General features: G+C 41.7%; 3 protein-coding genes and 1 non-coding gene across 4 annotated transcripts; 1 reads left to right on the forward strand and 3 right to left on the reverse strand.

Moving 5' to 3' along the window:
• The first annotated feature begins 356 nt into the window (after positions 1–356).
• Positions 357–7,480, forward strand: birc2 (baculoviral IAP repeat containing 2). Its single transcript, XM_085798104.1, has 13 exons — positions 357–398; positions 1,436–2,285; positions 2,399–2,679; positions 2,948–3,250; positions 3,401–3,680; positions 4,356–4,455; positions 4,581–4,659; positions 4,758–4,806; positions 4,908–5,150; positions 5,285–5,383; positions 5,755–5,910; positions 6,191–6,232; positions 6,547–7,480. The coding sequence occupies exons 2-13, from the start codon at positions 2,192–2,194 to the stop codon at positions 6,738–6,740; spliced, it is 1,920 nt and encodes a 639-aa protein (XP_085654230.1). The 5' UTR covers positions 357–398; positions 1,436–2,191; the 3' UTR covers positions 6,741–7,480.
• A 436-nt stretch (positions 7,481–7,916) lies between these two features.
• Positions 7,917–10,374, reverse strand: rpl23a (ribosomal protein L23a). Its single transcript, XM_085798106.1, has 5 exons — positions 10,263–10,374; positions 9,102–9,282; positions 8,646–8,822; positions 8,194–8,263; positions 7,917–7,981 (listed from the first exon to the last, which is right to left on the reverse strand). The coding sequence occupies exons 1-5, from the start codon at positions 10,330–10,332 to the stop codon at positions 7,967–7,969; spliced, it is 513 nt and encodes a 170-aa protein (XP_085654232.1). The 5' UTR covers positions 10,333–10,374; the 3' UTR covers positions 7,917–7,966.
• LOC146974586 (small nucleolar RNA Z17) lies at positions 8,979–9,051 on the reverse strand. The gene has a single exon (XR_015037657.1). It is a non-coding gene; the product is annotated as a small nucleolar RNA Z17 (small nucleolar RNA).
• A 728-nt stretch (positions 10,375–11,102) lies between the features above and the next one.
• On the reverse strand, positions 11,103–15,595 carry ddx52 (DEAD (Asp-Glu-Ala-Asp) box polypeptide 52). The gene is made up of 15 exons (XM_085798107.1): positions 15,463–15,595; positions 14,996–15,233; positions 14,584–14,708; positions 14,276–14,461; positions 14,038–14,181; positions 13,636–13,747; positions 13,479–13,551; positions 13,150–13,353; positions 12,974–13,064; positions 12,710–12,832; positions 12,467–12,617; positions 12,256–12,331; positions 11,968–12,039; positions 11,578–11,841; positions 11,103–11,351 (listed from the first exon to the last, which is right to left on the reverse strand). Exons 1-15 carry the CDS (start codon positions 15,547–15,549, stop codon positions 11,315–11,317), a joined length of 1,983 nt encoding a protein of 660 aa, XP_085654233.1. The 5' UTR covers positions 15,550–15,595; the 3' UTR covers positions 11,103–11,314.
• Positions 15,596–15,859: the final 264 nt, after the last annotated feature.

Raw genomic sequence — 15,859 nt, forward strand, 5'->3', positions numbered from 1 at the left:
GGGTCCTCGGTGTGGACATAATTGGATATCTGTATATCAATTAGAGGTACAGTATTACAGTCTCAGTATTGATGTTCATTTTCTCTGTGTTGGTAGCTACTAAAACATTTTAACAAACTAGTTTTCCAGAGTAAGTATTAGTATTTTATGGTGATTTATGTAGCGTATTACTGTAATGTAGCCTAATGTATGTGGACATGGTAGACCATGACAATGCAGACTACTGACACCTGAGGGTCTCACCTGAATGAATTGTAAATCACCTTCAGACTGACGTCACATGCACTGTGTTTCACTTCTCGCGCTGACCGGAAGCAGACGAGGCTGGGGGCAGACGCCGTTTGACATAACATCGACATCACCGGGACTTTCCGAGAAGTGGCCGGGATTTCTCAGCGGTGAGTGTGTGATCTACCCATATGGAAAGAGAGAAGAAACGAAACATCTGTGTCTCATGTTTAAATTGGTTTTAAATGTATTTAACCGTCGTGAGCAAAGTTTGTTGTTGCCGTTGTCAGCGTTAGCAGCCGTTAGCATTAGCTAGCTAAGCATGAACTGATGATATCTGTAGGGCGTTGTTAGCTCTCTGCATATTTCTCATTTTAACAAACACTGTTCCGCCGAAACCACTTTTAAATCTATCGAATACATCCCTTAATATTAATACGACATAGCTAACATGAGCTACAAAGACAGAATTGGGCCCGAAACATGGTCAGAGCCGAACCACCAGGTCGTGGTCTGCTGACTAACAGTGCGTCGTGTTTCAGGAAAGTACCTAGTTCTCCAGGAGGAAACAGTGACAACAACAGTATAATACCATGTAGTTTTATTTGACTATATGTGTGTGTTTCAGTATCATCAGCTGTAATTCTGAAAGCACCCGAATGATTGATTAGTTGATCTATTATTATTGATTGTTCGGCGGCTATGATAAAGGGACATTCCACCAGTTTACCATTAAAAACACAGCAGCCGTGCAGAGTCAGACACTGTCACACAGGTCTACACTGTGAGATTTGCTACATTTGTACAGAAAACTCAAAAGTTTTAACGTGTCAAGTAAATAAAACTGTTTGGTTTGAGTAAGTTAGCTTTTCCACAAGCAAGCAGCCAACAGGGAATTTAAATATCAACTATTATTTTCATTAAAAACACTCTACTTGTACTTTTCCTGACTTCTGCTCTTCAATTCTCATGACTGCTTCAATGGCTTTATGGAAATATATTATTTTTTACTACTGAATAACCTAGTCAGTTCTCGGCCAAATTTAGAGTGAAATTGCTTAAGCTTTTCTGCTTCTAACTTATGTTTTCTATAATTAGAAATTGTGCATTTTAAGTCTCTGGACTGTTGAGTCAGACAGAAGTCTTTATGAGTTTGAAACAAATGAATGAATGAAACAAATTTTGTCTGTTTTCTTCACTTCTTCAGGTGCTGATATCATCCAACTAAGGAGGGAAGCCCATTATCCCTACCAAAGGAGAATATCATTTTCTTATTGGGTTTTTACTATTCAAGTATGGTGGGTTAGACACCTACAAAAGCGATGTCCAGAATGGGGGGAGGGGTTTGAGATACACACATAACCCTTGGTCATTGTGTATGTGTGTGTGCGCGCTTGAGGTGTTTATTTAATAATTATTAGTTAGTGCACATAATCACATAACATTATGTTTAAGTTTAAGTTGTTAGGTAATGTTTTAAACATGTTTGGAGTAAATGAATATGATCATGATGTATGCACTGATCCTGGTTGACTTAATTCCTGGTGTGAGAATGCTTTTTAATTTAAGGTAGTCCATCCTTCTTTTTTTTTTAACCGCACAGGTGGTTTGTTGGACATGTTCAGCAGTTATTTGCTCTAAGATGTTAACTCCCTACAGGGCACACGTGATCTACCCTTAGATCTTGTTGTTAAGTCAATAAGTGGGTTGTTGGAAGATAAATGGCTGAGATATGCACTGCTGTGTGTGGTAATGCTGATTGCTGGGGTTTTACTTTTGTTTTATCTCTACAAGAGCCCTTAGGTTTCCCCACGTCTTTCCCCCCTTCTGTTAATTTTACGGTTTTCAGTTTCAGTGTGACTGAGTGTGTCTGTGCCAGAGGGTAAGACCTTGGGTTTTCTCAAACCTCTCTCCCTTCGAAGGACATCGCTTTTCCCTCATATCATTATATTTAAACCTCACAATGGAAACTCTTGTTCAACTCAAAAACAACCAATTTTTAATGGGATTATGTCGCAACGGGCCTCCACCTGACCTACAATATGACAACTCCTCAGGTACAGAGCTTTTGTTTTTATCAATTATGTCTTCATGATTTATTTTTATTTCCCGATCTAATATTCCAAAGTAGAGGATGTATGTTAATATGATGCTGTTTTTTAATCCACAGAACTCTACCGGATCTCCACCTTTGCTCGTTTCCCGGCTTCAGGAGTCACTGAGCGGAGCCTGGCGAGGGCCGGTTGGTTCTACACAGGCGTGGGCGACCGTGTGCAGTGTTTCAGGTGCAACGTGACGGCCGAGGGCTGGCAGGCCGGAGACTGTCCGACAGAGAGACACAGGCAGCTCTCTCCTTCCTGCTCCTTCATCCAGAGCCTCCCGTCTACAGCCAACCTGCTCTCCTCCTCCCACTCTGCCTTTTCTCCGCTCCGCATCGCCCCAGCCATTCCAGTAAGATCACACAAAGTTTTTTTTACAAAATAAAAGATATGCTTTCTTTCTGCCATTGTTGAAGCAATGTTGTAACAGTGCAATGTAACATTAAGTGAGCAGCAAAAGGAAGATGAGAGATGTTTTTTAGACTGCCCATATATCAAAGAAAATCATAGTTAAGACTTTGACAGTTTGTGTTTTTGAATTCAGTTATCTCTCTCTTTAAATACTGTCTGCTTTCATTTAACGACATGACAATATTCTTAGTCTTTTCTTTTTATTCCAGCTTTCTGGTCCAGGCCCAGCAGCTCCTAACGCAACAGTAAGCCAGGGCGATGAGCAGGTCGGCTACCTAAATATGGGTTTCTCTGCTCCGCCGCCCTCCAGTCCGTTGAGCTCTCGGGGTGTAGAAGACATGTCCCACCAGAGACCAACATGCCACAATCCCAGCATGCGCCGAGAGCAGGACCGCCTCGACTCTTTCCACAGCTGGACGCTCTCCATCATCACCCCCGCAGAGCTCGCCAAAGCAGGATTCTACTATTTAGGCCAGGGCGACCGAGTGGCCTGCTTCAGCTGTGGTGGACAGGTGTGTGTCATCACTGACCAGTTTGGCCAAGTGTTGTTTTATTCTATTGTACTAGTAATATATGTTATTTATACACATTAATTCTGCCTAAAAAGAAAATGTCCCATATAAACAAAGAGTGACAAGAGTTTTTTTTTTCTTCATCTGCAGTTGAGTAACTGGGAGCCTGGTGACAGAGCAGTGTCCGAACACCAGAGACATTATCCAAACTGTCGTTTTGTCCGGGGAGACAGAGCCGACAATGTGTCGCTGGCCGGGGCGTCCGGAGCTGCGTCCGGAGCGGGGACGTCCGCAGGAGGCCCGGCTCTCAGTAACGTATCCAACCCCAACATGCAGCAGAGCGACGAGAGGCTGCTCACCTTTGTCCACTGGCCGTCTCGTATACCTGTCCGCCCCGAGCAGCTGGCTAAAGCTGGCTTCTACTACGTAGGTAAGGAAGTTGATCAGTGACCTCCATAAGAAAGGTCAATGTTGGACTTCTATCAGGAGGTTGTCATAAACATGAATGGAAATGAAAGCTAATGTTGCTGACATGTCTGCTCTGTGTAAAGAAACAACTTTTCAATCATTTTAAACTTTACATGGTCTTAATGTCTTGTTTATACAGCTTGTTAAACTCCCCTCCCCCCATAGGCAGAGAAAGCTAAAAACTAAATACATCATTCTATTAATTTAATGTTTATCAACTTTACGTTTCAGCTGAAAAAGCTTCTGAAATGGGTTGAAACAAAGTAACAACCTCTCTGACCTCTGATACCAGTGAGTTTTTCCCAACTCATGTTTCAGGGAGGTTCCAGTGCAGACAGGTGTTTACTAACATCACTTTTTGTTTAGTGTCTCATTTAAGCTGGAAAGTCCTGGGGGAAAAAAAACTTCTTAGGAACTCTTAGGTGTTTAAACATGATGACATGTTGGTGAAGTTGCCAATGAAATCACAAATATTTCAACTGAATGAGGAAATGAAAGATGAGAAACAAACAAGTATTGAAATTGATTTTGAACAAGCATCTTTGACTAAAAATCACAATGGTCTTTCTTTTCTTTTTTCTTTCCTTGAAATCCCAAAACCATTTGTCACACTGAAAGCTTTTTGTTTGCCCTCCAGGTCGTAATGATGATGTCAAGTGTTTCTGCTGCGATGGCGGCCTGCGATGCTGGGAGTCTGGAGATGACCCTTGGGTGGAACATGCTAAATGGTTTCCTCGGTAAGTGCTGCTGTTTTCAGGTTTTCCAGTGTTGTTCAGATCACTTTAAACTGTACTTTGTGTACAGTTTTCAGGAGGCTTCTTTATACCAGTGTTTATATTCTTTTGTCTTTTGTTAATTGCAGGTGTGAATATTTGCTCCAGGAGAAGGGACAAGAGTTTGTTCACCAGATCCAGGCTCGTTTCCCTCGGCTGTTTGAGCAGGTTGGTAGAGAGCAGCATCACTGGTTTTCTCAGTTCACACTTATCGTATAGAATGAGTTGTTTTAAAAATGCGCATTTTTCTATTTTCAATCAAAAAGCTTTTAACAAACGGAGACACCAGCTCTCGAGAATTTGTCGATCCACCTGGTGAGTGTGAAATCATGTAAAATCAACATACTTGAGATAAAATGTTGAAGTTAAGAAGTCTTATCACTCATCCTGACATGTCTGCTCTCTCTGTCTCGCAGTCGTTCACCTCGGTCCAGGAGAGGAGCGGTCCGAGGATGCCGTCATGATGAACACCCCTGTGATTAAGTCGGCCTTGGAGATGGGTTTTGAGAGGAGTTTGGTCAAGCAAACGGTCCAGAGCAAGATCCTGACCAGCGGTGAGAACTACAGGACGGTCCAGGAGCTGGTCTCAGACCTGCTGAGTGCCGAGGACCAGAAGAGGGAGGAGGAGCGAGAGATGCTGGCAGAGGCAATGGCATCAGGTACAGCTGTTCCTCTGTCAGCTATTAATCGCTGTGTTAGTTGCACTCCCAGCTGATCTCAGACCTGTGAATATTTTTTTTAAAAACCTCTTAGTGTAAATTAATTAATAATTCTTTGTCTCTTTTTGTTTCAGATGGTTTCACCTTTGTGAAGAGACACCAAGCAGCGTTGATCCAGCGTCTGAAGAGTGTTGAACCAGTGTTGGACCATTTAAGAGAGCAAAATGTTTTAAGTATGTTCATCATTTTTGTTTGCTTTAGTTTGAGATTTGGGGGACTCAGAGTTCAATATATTGGTGTCGGATATTTTCTGTTTAGTAACGGCTACAGTTGAAATATTTCTAATCAAATCTCAAAACTTTATTCAATTCATAATGATACTTATTGCTAAGCTGGCTTTTGTGTCGAAGAGCACCTTTCCATGAAACTGCCTCAGTTAAATTACCTACGTTCAGTGGTTTAGCATTAGATAATACAGACACATTGAAATATATATGATACCAACTCACAACATAATGTTTTTGCAAACAGTATTTCGCAGAACAATTTGATTCTATAATTGTAGCTGTAGCATGGGAGTCAACTCTTCCCTGTTCACCTGCAGCTGCCGAGGAGTTCAGCGGTCTTCAGGCTCAGACGTCGGCCCAGCAGCAAACAGCCAGGCTGATAGAGCTCATCCTCACCAAGGGCAACGCTGCTGCCGAGGTCTTCCGCAACTGGATCCAGAAGAATGACGTCCACCTGCTCAGAGATCTCATGGGTACGAAACATATTTGGGTTCAGTCAGCGTGTGGACACCTGGTACAGAAACCATTTACCCGGATTATTAAAAAAGGGAATGCAGTGATCAAGGTTTAGCTCAGTGTAAACAAGTCCAAGCTGAAACGCACTGCATTTGATTGCTCTCAGCAAAGGTTTGGTACGACGATCAAAAGTAAAAAAAATAAAAATAAAACGACATCAAGTACAAGTTAGACATGCAGATGATGGTCTGTATTTGTTTTCCTGAGCTAATTATATGTTGTCTTTCACATTTTCAGCCCAGTCAAATGAAGCAGCATCACCAAGCCAAGATCTTTCAGGTATGAAGACACACCCGTTTTAATTGAGGATCCGTTTGTTTCTTCTATTTTAAAAAGCCTTGTGAAACTCCTCAATGTAAATGTTGAACTCTGTCAACGAGGCGATTGAGTTTACTTTCTGGATAAAAAAACAACTGTGTGTTAATATTTATAGACTTAACGTTGAGATTAACAATGATGTACAGTCGGACACTGTTAGTCGTTTGATGTAAAACACGTCCTACATTTGACACAACACATTAGATTCCTGAGGCTCAAATGTTACAAACTCGTGTTGGATTTTAAGTGAAAATTGTCTTTTTTTTTGTCCGCAGACCTTCCTATGGAGGAGCAGCTGCGGCGCCTGCAGGAGGAGCGGACCTGTAAGGTGTGTATGGACAAAGAAGTCAACATCGTCTTCATCCCATGCGGCCACCTGGTGGTGTGCAAAGAGTGTGCGCCATCTCTCAGAAAGTGCCCCATCTGCAGAGGTCTGGTCAAAGGCACAGTCCGGACCTTCCTCTCGTAACCAGGAGGTGGAGTTATCTCAGCCTCATGTGATTGAATGTAAGCAATATGATATAAATTTATATTTATTGGAAAAGTTTTCTAATTTGTCAATCACCCACTCATCTGAATGAATCCTGAGAGACATTTCAGATGTTGCCAACTCTCTGTATAATCTAAATAACCAAATCTAACAGACATAATCTTATATGATAATAAAACAAATAGATCAAGACTGGTTGATGTTTTTTGGTTGATAATGTTTGAGATCACTATACTACCGTACAAGAGTCACATGGGAAAATCAAATAAAACAATCAAATCATTGTTCAAGACAGTGTGGTCCACTGTTATTGATCTGAACATCAATATTGTTTCCAGAATAAATTGTTTTGAGTCTAAAACTGCAGCCCTGCAGTCAACATCAGTGAAAATGTTTGGATCTTTAATTTGCAGTTTTTATTGAGACGGTCAATGTAAAGCATTTAGTGTCAACAAGTAGCAACTACATGTAAGAGGATTGTAGAATAAGTTTTATAATCTATAAGTTTAATAATGATTCTGGTTTGTAGTAATTGATCAGGACTCTAATAATCACTTAGAGGGAAATTTTACCTTATTATACTGTTTCTTCTAGCTGTAGGAGTTGTTGACCAGTTCAGGAGGAGAAAACTCTTAACTATTTAATACATTAATAAATGAAATGTAAATCTATGGCATATTTTATTTTTCTGTGTATGATATTAAACTGACTTGTGAATGACCAAATCAGATTTTTCATGACACTACCTGTTACAAATATTGATATTGCATGTGCAGTAAAAAATGACAAACACATCCATGTCTAAATCTCACACTACAAACAGGTCGACAACACCACCTATGTGATCCACACTCACACTGAACATAAAAAACACTTTATCTGCTTTTCATCAAGTACAAGTTTCCCCCCTTCATCCTTCGTATCATTTCCCAACTGCTACAGGCCTCACTAAATGAATAAAACCGACAGGAAGATGCAATACTTCATATTTGTTTACACTACTTGGATGAAATTGTGTATGAGCTTTTCGTGATAAAATCACACATTAGACCCCCTGCATACTGGAAACTCTGATCAAAACTATTACTTAAACTGACAAATCAAAGTTTCCCCCAAAAAATGTGTTTCAGAAAGACAACACAGACTCTGAATAAGTTTTTGTTAATACAAATATTTATTCTTCCACAAGTCTCTTCAGCCACAGTTTAGATGATGCCAATCTGTGGAGAGAGAGACAAAATATTATACTCTGTTCATCGACAGGGAGAACAGACCTGTACCAGCATTATCTGGCATCAGTGGTTCCTTTGAATGCATCATAGACATTCAGATCAAATAAAAGTTTACATCACTTGCACAGAATTGACAAGACAAACATGTTATGTTGAACTTCAAGACTCAAGACCGTTTTATTTATTTTCTGATATCTCACCTTGTTTGCAACATCCAACGCATCGTAATCTGGTGCGAGACGGACGTACGCCTTCTTCTCACCGTCAGGCCTGAATGCGGATCAGAACAAAAAGAGACGGTCAAGGTGAAGCAATGAAAGGTTCATGACATCAAATTACCAAGATGAGAACAATGTGCTCTTCAGGGAGATGCATAGATCACATTATGAATCAAATCCCAATCTCAAATGTGCTCTGTCCAAACTGACATAACCACAGATTTAACCCCCCGGGACGGTGTATCAAGTCCTGTAATCAACCATTGTGACCGTGAACTGCTAAGTCCAATAAAGGTAACAATGACTGTAGCTCTGTAAGCCAATATACCACAGACCACTGTTCCATGACCACATGGATTTTGGATCAATACATTAAAAAAAGTCTATGAATTTAGCTTCCAACAGGATAAAATGAATTGATATCCAGCCCGTACCTGATGAGTGTGTTGACTTTGGCGACGTCGATGTCGTACAGCTTCTTGACTGCGTGCTTGATCTGATGTTTGTTTGCCTTGACGTCCACGATGAACACAAGTGTGTTGTTGTCCTCAATCTTCTTCATTGCGGACTCTGTTGTCAAGGGGAACTTGATGATGGCATAGTGATCCAACCTGCAGGAAAAATGTAAAATGACAATGTATATTTAGTCAAAAGCTCACATCCTTGCCTGGACAAATAGACACAAAACAAATTTCTAAGAATACAATGATTATCCATTACTGTATACCAGTAATCTCCAATACAACTGTCAAATATTATGTCAGCTGGGTGCATCAGTAGTTTATAAAGCTGGAATCATTCTTTTTCATACTTTGATCGCTTATTACCATCATGTGCACCATGTTCAGTCCATGTACATTTGTTGGTAGCATGCAGCCGCTGCAACTTACTTGTTCCTGCGAGGAGCGCTCTTGCGAGGATACTTGGGCTGTCTGCGGAGACGGAGGGTTTTGGGGCGACGGAAGGTGGGAGAAGTCCTGACCTTCTTCTTCCTCTGGCTGTGTACACCCTTGAGCACAGCCTTCTTGGCCTTCAGAGCCTTTGACTTGGCCTCAGTCTTGGCAGGGACAGCTAAAATCAGACAAATACCATGTGTTACGATTGTTGACAGCATCACCACCATGACATGTAGTAAATGCGTCCTTAGAAAAGGTGTATGATCAGGAAAATCTACATTTTCATCAACAAGCTAAGACATTACATTACATTAATTACATTACATTTTAGCATGATGCCTCACAAATGGCTGGGATGGCTGCACCACTGAGGCACATTTCCCAGGAAATTTCACTGTCAGTTTTTAACTCCTTACATATGCAGCCAACACATGTGGATAGTCTCAATTAATAAATCTATTAATGTGACATACTGATAGAGCATTGATAAACAAATAGACGTTTGAAACTATAGCAGGCCTCCAGCGTCAAGTATGTAAGCATTTACTACAAAGTTAGCGCTTAGCTTTGGACTACACTCACTTCTTACGGACAGTTGCGTGGGGTTACATCATCATCATCCATTCAATATTTCATTACAGACTCGCTATTTACACCAACAGAAGAATAACCTAAATTTTAAAGTCTTAGGTTAGTTTTCCTCTGACAACATAAGGACTGGGGATCTCACGTGTGACTAACGCAACGTTTCAAACACCGCTAGGGTGCAGCGAGTACTAGCAATGTCGGATAACTTGTGTTTACAAGCCTCTAAAATAGTTACAGTTACGATGATATGGTGATGTGATGTAGATAAAACGAGTCAAGAGTATCGGAATAATTTATATTTTGCCGTGTAACTAACTTAGGCGAGGGCGTTTTAGTCGGCACTGTCAACGCTAACGTGCTAAAATTAGCTTAGCATCACGTTCAGGCATACATGCCGGAGTCGAGTCTGCGTTTTATACGTATTTTAGCATCTATCAACCAAACCCTGAGATGTTTTAAGCCAACGCCGGTTTAAGGCTCACATTTCGGGTACGTCTACTGAACCCTGGTGACTTTACTAGTGAAAATGGTACAGTTTATCAACTGAAAATGGTAAGATAGACGAACCTTCCTTCTTCACCTTCGGTGCCATGTTGAGAAAGGAAGACTGAACGGGGTTTCCTGCAGTATAATGCATGGGCGAGATCTCATGGAAAATGTATCGCGATAGTTAAAACATTGGAACTACGGTACTTTGATTCAAGTGGAGACCAGACTCACCATTGATCCATACAGTTTGGAGATCTTTTGTTTTAGATTATGGGATTTAAGTTTTTCTAATAAGTTAAAGTTAAGAGTTTAATTTGTTTCAGATGCGGTCTAGACTAAAAACTTTAAATACTTTTCCAAAAAGCACTTGCATATATTTTATTTGTCCCAGACTGGGAAATTATTGTCATAGCAGAATAAAGCACCACATTTAGCTACTGTAACAGGAGGGTTATGAAAACTCACATACTATGTTAGATATGACGCTGCACATGCACATCATGTGTTATTTTGTATTTTTTGTTTGTTTTCAGCCAGCTGTCTCCCTCCCAGTTAGCTTTCCTCACTTGAGACTAAAACTTTATATTTCATATCATGATTAGAATGAACTGAATTTTAAGGATAAAACAGGGTCATGGGTAAAATTTACTTAATCTAAATTAAGTGTAAATTTGTGACACTGCCAGAACCATTTTGCTGCCGATATGTTTGCATTTTTCTTGAGCTGTATGATGCTGCATTTATATCCTGTGCTTAATCAGCAATTAAAGTGGGTCGATGCTTTAGCGATTGTTTCTTTTCATCTTACAAATTGTACAGAATTGCATATTAAACATCTTAAGGGAACTCTTACAACTGTGTTGAGTTATAGTCTTTATATTATTTCTATTATACATAAGCATTCATCACTTGAAAATCATTTGACTTTGCTTTTATTGAAATTTATTTCTCAGGTTGCAGATGAGCAAGTATACCAGAAACAGAAACAATACAACTATATACAAAACTGTTTATTTTAAACTCTGATAATACAAAGCACAAATGTGGAAATTAGCAGTAAATCATACTTTCAGATGTATAAAAAAAAAAAACATCTTATTTTCACATCATTCTGCTTGTACCACGCTCCTCTATTCCTCCTGTGGCTTATTTTTCTTCCCACTTTTCCTGGTGGAGAGAAAAGAAGAGCATTTAAATTATTTTCTCTCTGGTTATTTTTGAACATCAACCTAATAAAAAAGCTCTTGTGGCATGAATCAGATGTGGTTAAACCATTACTGCATTTTACATACACAAGGAACATTTATGATTCTGGTTTGCTGACGTTTTTCAAATTCTGAGTGAAAACATCAGAGCTTTTGGAATTTAAATCCACAATAAGCACCGATCTTACTTTTTTAACTTGGCTCCAGAGGAGTGTGATCCCATCTTCTGTGACGCTTTCTTGTGTTTTTCTGTTCCCTCTTCTTTCTGTGTTTTATTTCTCTTCTGCGGTCCCTGTTCTTTTATCTTCTTCTCTCCTTGCTGCTCTCCATCCGCTTCCTGTTTCGGTCCCTTCTGTCCTTTACCTTTGGGTTTCTTCTTCATTAAGAAGCGAGGAGTTGTGCTGATGGTGCTTCTCTTGGGAGGTCTCTTCTCAAGTCTGCGTTTCGCTTTGCTGAACACAAAAAGAGATGTGCCATTACAATCGTATTACCATAAAATATAAACTACGCAACAAATAAAAAGGGCTTTGAATGCTTTGAAGATTGTGACATTTCATCATGACCATCATCTCCCTTACCTATTTATCTTCTTAAAGCCGACCATGTAATCAGGGACAGGACAGCCAGCTTGTTTAATGACATTAGCAATGCTGTTGGAAGGAGAAACATAGTCAGAGTGACAGCGTAAATATGGTAAAGCATCTCACTGAAAAAAACTAACTTGGAGAAAGGAGTTAAAGTCAAACCCAACTGCAGGTATGTGGGACACAATGGGCAAACTAATTCTCCAGGGTTACATTCATAAAAACAAGTCTACACCTAAGTTTGTGTGCTTCGTGTACATTTCTTGCACTGGAGCCACGAACCTGCGCAGCAACGGTTTGTCATTTTCTGTGAAGAAGGTGATGGCCTTCCCCTGATGTCCAGCTCTGCCAGTTCGACCTGATGTGAGCAGACGGGAGAAAAAAACGAGGAGAAATGTATCAAAAGGCAACGACAAAAGATCACAGCCAATACTGATAATACGATTATTCAGTCAATCATTTTGATAAAACCAATAAATAATCTAATACTAACCTATTCTGTGGATGTACTCCACAGCGCTGGTGGGGAAGTCGTAGTTGAGTACGAGATTGACGCCTTTAAAGTCGATTCCTCTGGCGAGCAGCGCCGTGCAGATCAACACCCAAATCTTACCGGAGCGGAAACTGTTGACAACGTTGTCCCTCTGATTTAGAGGCGATGCAGAGGAGGAGGATTAATACACTTCAGTGACACAAAGAGAACTGACAATAGTGTATTTAAGGCGACTGTGCGAACCTGCTGCTGTGTGCGATCTGCGTGGATCACGTCTACGTTGATGCCTTCGTACACCAGCTCGTGGAAAAGCTCCCGCGCTCGTTCTATAGACTGAACAAACACGAGCATGGGAGGCAGGAAACCCTGAAATAAAGAAAAGCACATCCTCTCATTTCTGCTGTTCTCAGTCCAAGTGTCATTGTTTATTATCATGCCAGAACTTGTGTGACAGTGGGATAGTTCACAAACTAAGTTTTTAACAAACATGAAAAGTAACCTCCGTACTTTTTTGATGATGTCCCTCATGGCCACCAGTTTGCCGTTTTCTTCCCCGACAAACAGCAGCTCCTGTTCCACCGTCTCCACAGCTGTGTTTCTGAGAGGACGATAAAGTCAGTTCTTTAAAACACGAATCTCATACAAATCCATCACAGTACAGACAGTTACAGGTAGATCATCACCTGTGTCCAATATTGACGGAGACCAGGTTGTCCAGGTTCAGACGACACCACTGCTCCACGTCCTGCGTGCAGGTGGCGCTGAAGAAAGCCCTGCGCACCTTCGAACCCGAGCAGGCCAGAAACACGGTGGCCAGCTGCTCCCTGAAACCCGTCTTACCGCCTTCAAACAGCTTATCGGACTCATCCACCACCAGCCACTCCACACTGCGTGAGGAGAAAATGTGTTGGTTGGTGGCGTTGTCATTTTCAGGTGAGAAACAGCGGAGATCAGTGGAGGGACGAGAAAATCTAAAAGTAAAGAAAGAAGAACGCAGCACACGCGGTGTTACCTGCTGAGGTCGAGAGCTGGAGGATCCTGGTTGAGGAGGAAGATGAGTCTGTTTGGAGTGCTGACGAGTATATCTGCGCACAGAAACATAGGACGTGAATAACGAGGAAGGACGATCAAGATTTACCTCCTCTGTGACCACATCCGTCATTCCTCACCGTATTTTTTATTTGACTGTGGTCCGTACTTCTTTGCTGCCAGGGAAGCTTTGTCTATGATGTGAACTCTAAATCCAACTCCCTCTGACAGACGGAGCAGCTCTCTGTAGGTCTGAACACAACAACAAATTACAAACAAATAACATTGGATCCACTCAAAATTCATATCCCCTTTCTTGGAAATAAAAAAATATGATGAATAGTAATGATATGAAAAACTGGACAGGGCTGCTTCATGACAGAAAGTTAAACAGGAAACGAGATCTTCACGTGTTTCAGTGAACGTCTGTTTTTGAGAAACATGATTGAAGTTGATCATCACCTTTTGGTTAATATGGCAAACAGCTGCATATCTACACAGACTGAACCCCTGTGTGTTTGTGCGTGTGCGTGTGTGTGTACCTGGCTGGCCAGCTCTCTGGTCGGGGAGATGACCACCGCCCTGAAGCCGCGGTTGGCCGGTTGTTGCAGGTGGGCAAGCAGCGGGAGACAGAAAGCCAAAGTCTTTCCAGATCCTGTGGGAGCGCACGCCAGCAGCTCCCGACTCTGACGAATAAAAACCAGCCACACAGAAACAGTCACCAACCCACAGTCTGGATTTTCCTACTCACACAACATCAATGTCTGACTCAGTACTCACGTGCATCATGAGCGGTATCGCCTGCATCTGGATCGGCGTCGGGGAGTCCAGTCCTGCGTCTCTGAGGTTCTGAAGGACGCGTGGGTTGAGGCGATACTCCGACTGCAGCTCCTCGAACGTACACACGGGGTCCGGTACGTCACTGCCGTGTACGTTGATCCGGTGTTGAGAGCGAACACGGTTCATCTGAAATCAGTTACAAAGACAAGAAACTTTACAGAGGATAAAGGATTTTAAGGAACATTTTAGCGGCAGACATCATTTTCATACAGTATTTGTGCTGCAAGTTGTGTGTCTGTGTCTAAGACCTTTTCCTGATGAAGATGCTTCAGCCTCTTCTCAGAGTTTTTCTCTTTCCCTCCACTCGGAAGGTTTTGGATCTTTCTGTCCAGCGAGGACGTCCAGGTGATGCCGCTTCCCTCTGTGCCACCGGCTTCAGTCAGACAGAGCACAGGTAACATCAGTGGGACGGCTACATCACGCTCATTTTAAAAAAGACCATTGTTATGATATCACATTGCAAAGAAACTGATCAACTTTACTAAGACTGTCTGACTGTGATTTAATGACAGGTTACAAAAGGACTAAAGCTAATGGTAATTTACATTTCAGAATAATCAACCAATTATTTATTTTTTTGTAACTCAACTTATGGCTTGGTCAAATGTGGCACTCACACAAACTGGCATCTGGTCAAAAGCAAACAGCCTCATTATTTACCTTCCACCTGCGCCTGGTTTCTTTTTATCTTTTTCTTCTTCTTCGTCATCAAATCTTCATCTTTTCTCCTCCTTTTGCCTCCTGCATCAGAGTCCTCACTCTCACTCCCCTCCTCCTCTCCTTCCTCCTCCTCCTCTCCGGTGCTCCTTCTCTGGGCTCCATTGGCTGCTCCTGTGCCAAAGTAGTCGATCGCAGACAGAGGATCTGACGACGCTTCTCCTCCGTGAGATTTAACAGCCTACAAAATGAGGCAGGGGAACATTGTGTGTGTAAATACAACACTGTTCATTTACTTATCTAATTCATTGTCATATGGAGGCGCCAAAACTCGCTACAACTTAACAAACACTCGTAAAGCACACATTGCATCACAACTCGTGCTAGTACTCATTGGAGCACTGTCCGAGCTGCTGCTGGTAAACGCAGTTATCATCCAGTGTGTCGTCTGCTACACACGTTAGAGTTACCTTGAACCGAGCGGCGTCTTGTCCAAACCTCTTCAGGTCAAATTTAGCTCCAGCTCCGAGTTTCCGAAACAACTCGAAGGCGTCCATTCCTCCAGCACATAGACTGCTCCAGCAGCGTAGCAGCAGCGTAGCAGCAGCGTGGTCTGGTGACGGTCTGGTCCGTCCTCAGCCAGACAGCACGAGTCGAACCAGAGCCACCGCTGATCTGCTGCCACCTACCGGCGGCGACTGGTAACATACATGGATGGATGGATGGATGGATGGATGGATGGATGGATGGATGGATGGATGGATGGATGGATGGATGTTTAGTTTATTCATTCATTTATCGAGCATAAAAACAAAAATTAAAATAAAACTCATAAAAAAAACAATGACAATACTGTAACTCTTGAAT

This window comes from Trachurus japonicus, chromosome 14 (assembly GCF_045865225.1).
Source record: "Trachurus japonicus isolate A0001 chromosome 14, Traja_1.0".
Lineage (NCBI taxonomy): Eukaryota > Metazoa > Chordata > Actinopteri > Carangiformes > Carangidae > Trachurus > Trachurus japonicus.

Excerpts from the sequence above, each read along its gene's own strand:
- birc2 (XM_085798104.1), top strand. The coding sequence starts at position 2,192 with ATGGAAACTCTTGTTCAACTCAAAAACAACCAATTTTTAATGGGATTA. Across the intron at positions 2,286-2,398 it reads ACAATATGACAACTCCTCAG|AACTCTACCGGATCTCCACC; the intron begins GTACAGAGCTTT and ends TTTAATCCACAG. Across the intron at positions 5,911-6,190 it reads CCTGCTCAGAGATCTCATGG|CCCAGTCAAATGAAGCAGCA; the intron begins GTACGAAACATA and ends TCACATTTTCAG.
- ddx52 (XM_085798107.1), bottom strand. The coding sequence starts at position 15,549 with ATGGACGCCTTCGAGTTGTTTCGGAAACTCGGAGCTGGAGCTAAATTT. Across the intron at positions 13,065-13,149 it reads TCCGTCAATATTGGACACAG|AAACACAGCTGTGGAGACGG; the intron begins GTGATGATCTAC and ends TCGTCCTCTCAG. Across the intron at positions 11,352-11,577 it reads TCTGGAGCCAAGTTAAAAAA|GAAAAGTGGGAAGAAAAATA; the intron begins GTAAGATCGGTG and ends TCTCTCCACCAG.
- rpl23a (XM_085798106.1), bottom strand. The coding sequence starts at position 10,332 with ATGCATTATACTGCAGGAAACCCCGTTCAGTCTTCCTTTCTCAACATG. Across the intron at positions 8,823-9,101 it reads AGCGCTCCTCGCAGGAACAA|GTTGGATCACTATGCCATCA; the intron begins GTAAGTTGCAGC and ends TTTTTCCTGCAG. Across the intron at positions 8,264-8,645 it reads AAAGTCAACACACTCATCAG|GCCTGACGGTGAGAAGAAGG; the intron begins GTACGGGCTGGA and ends ATCCGCATTCAG.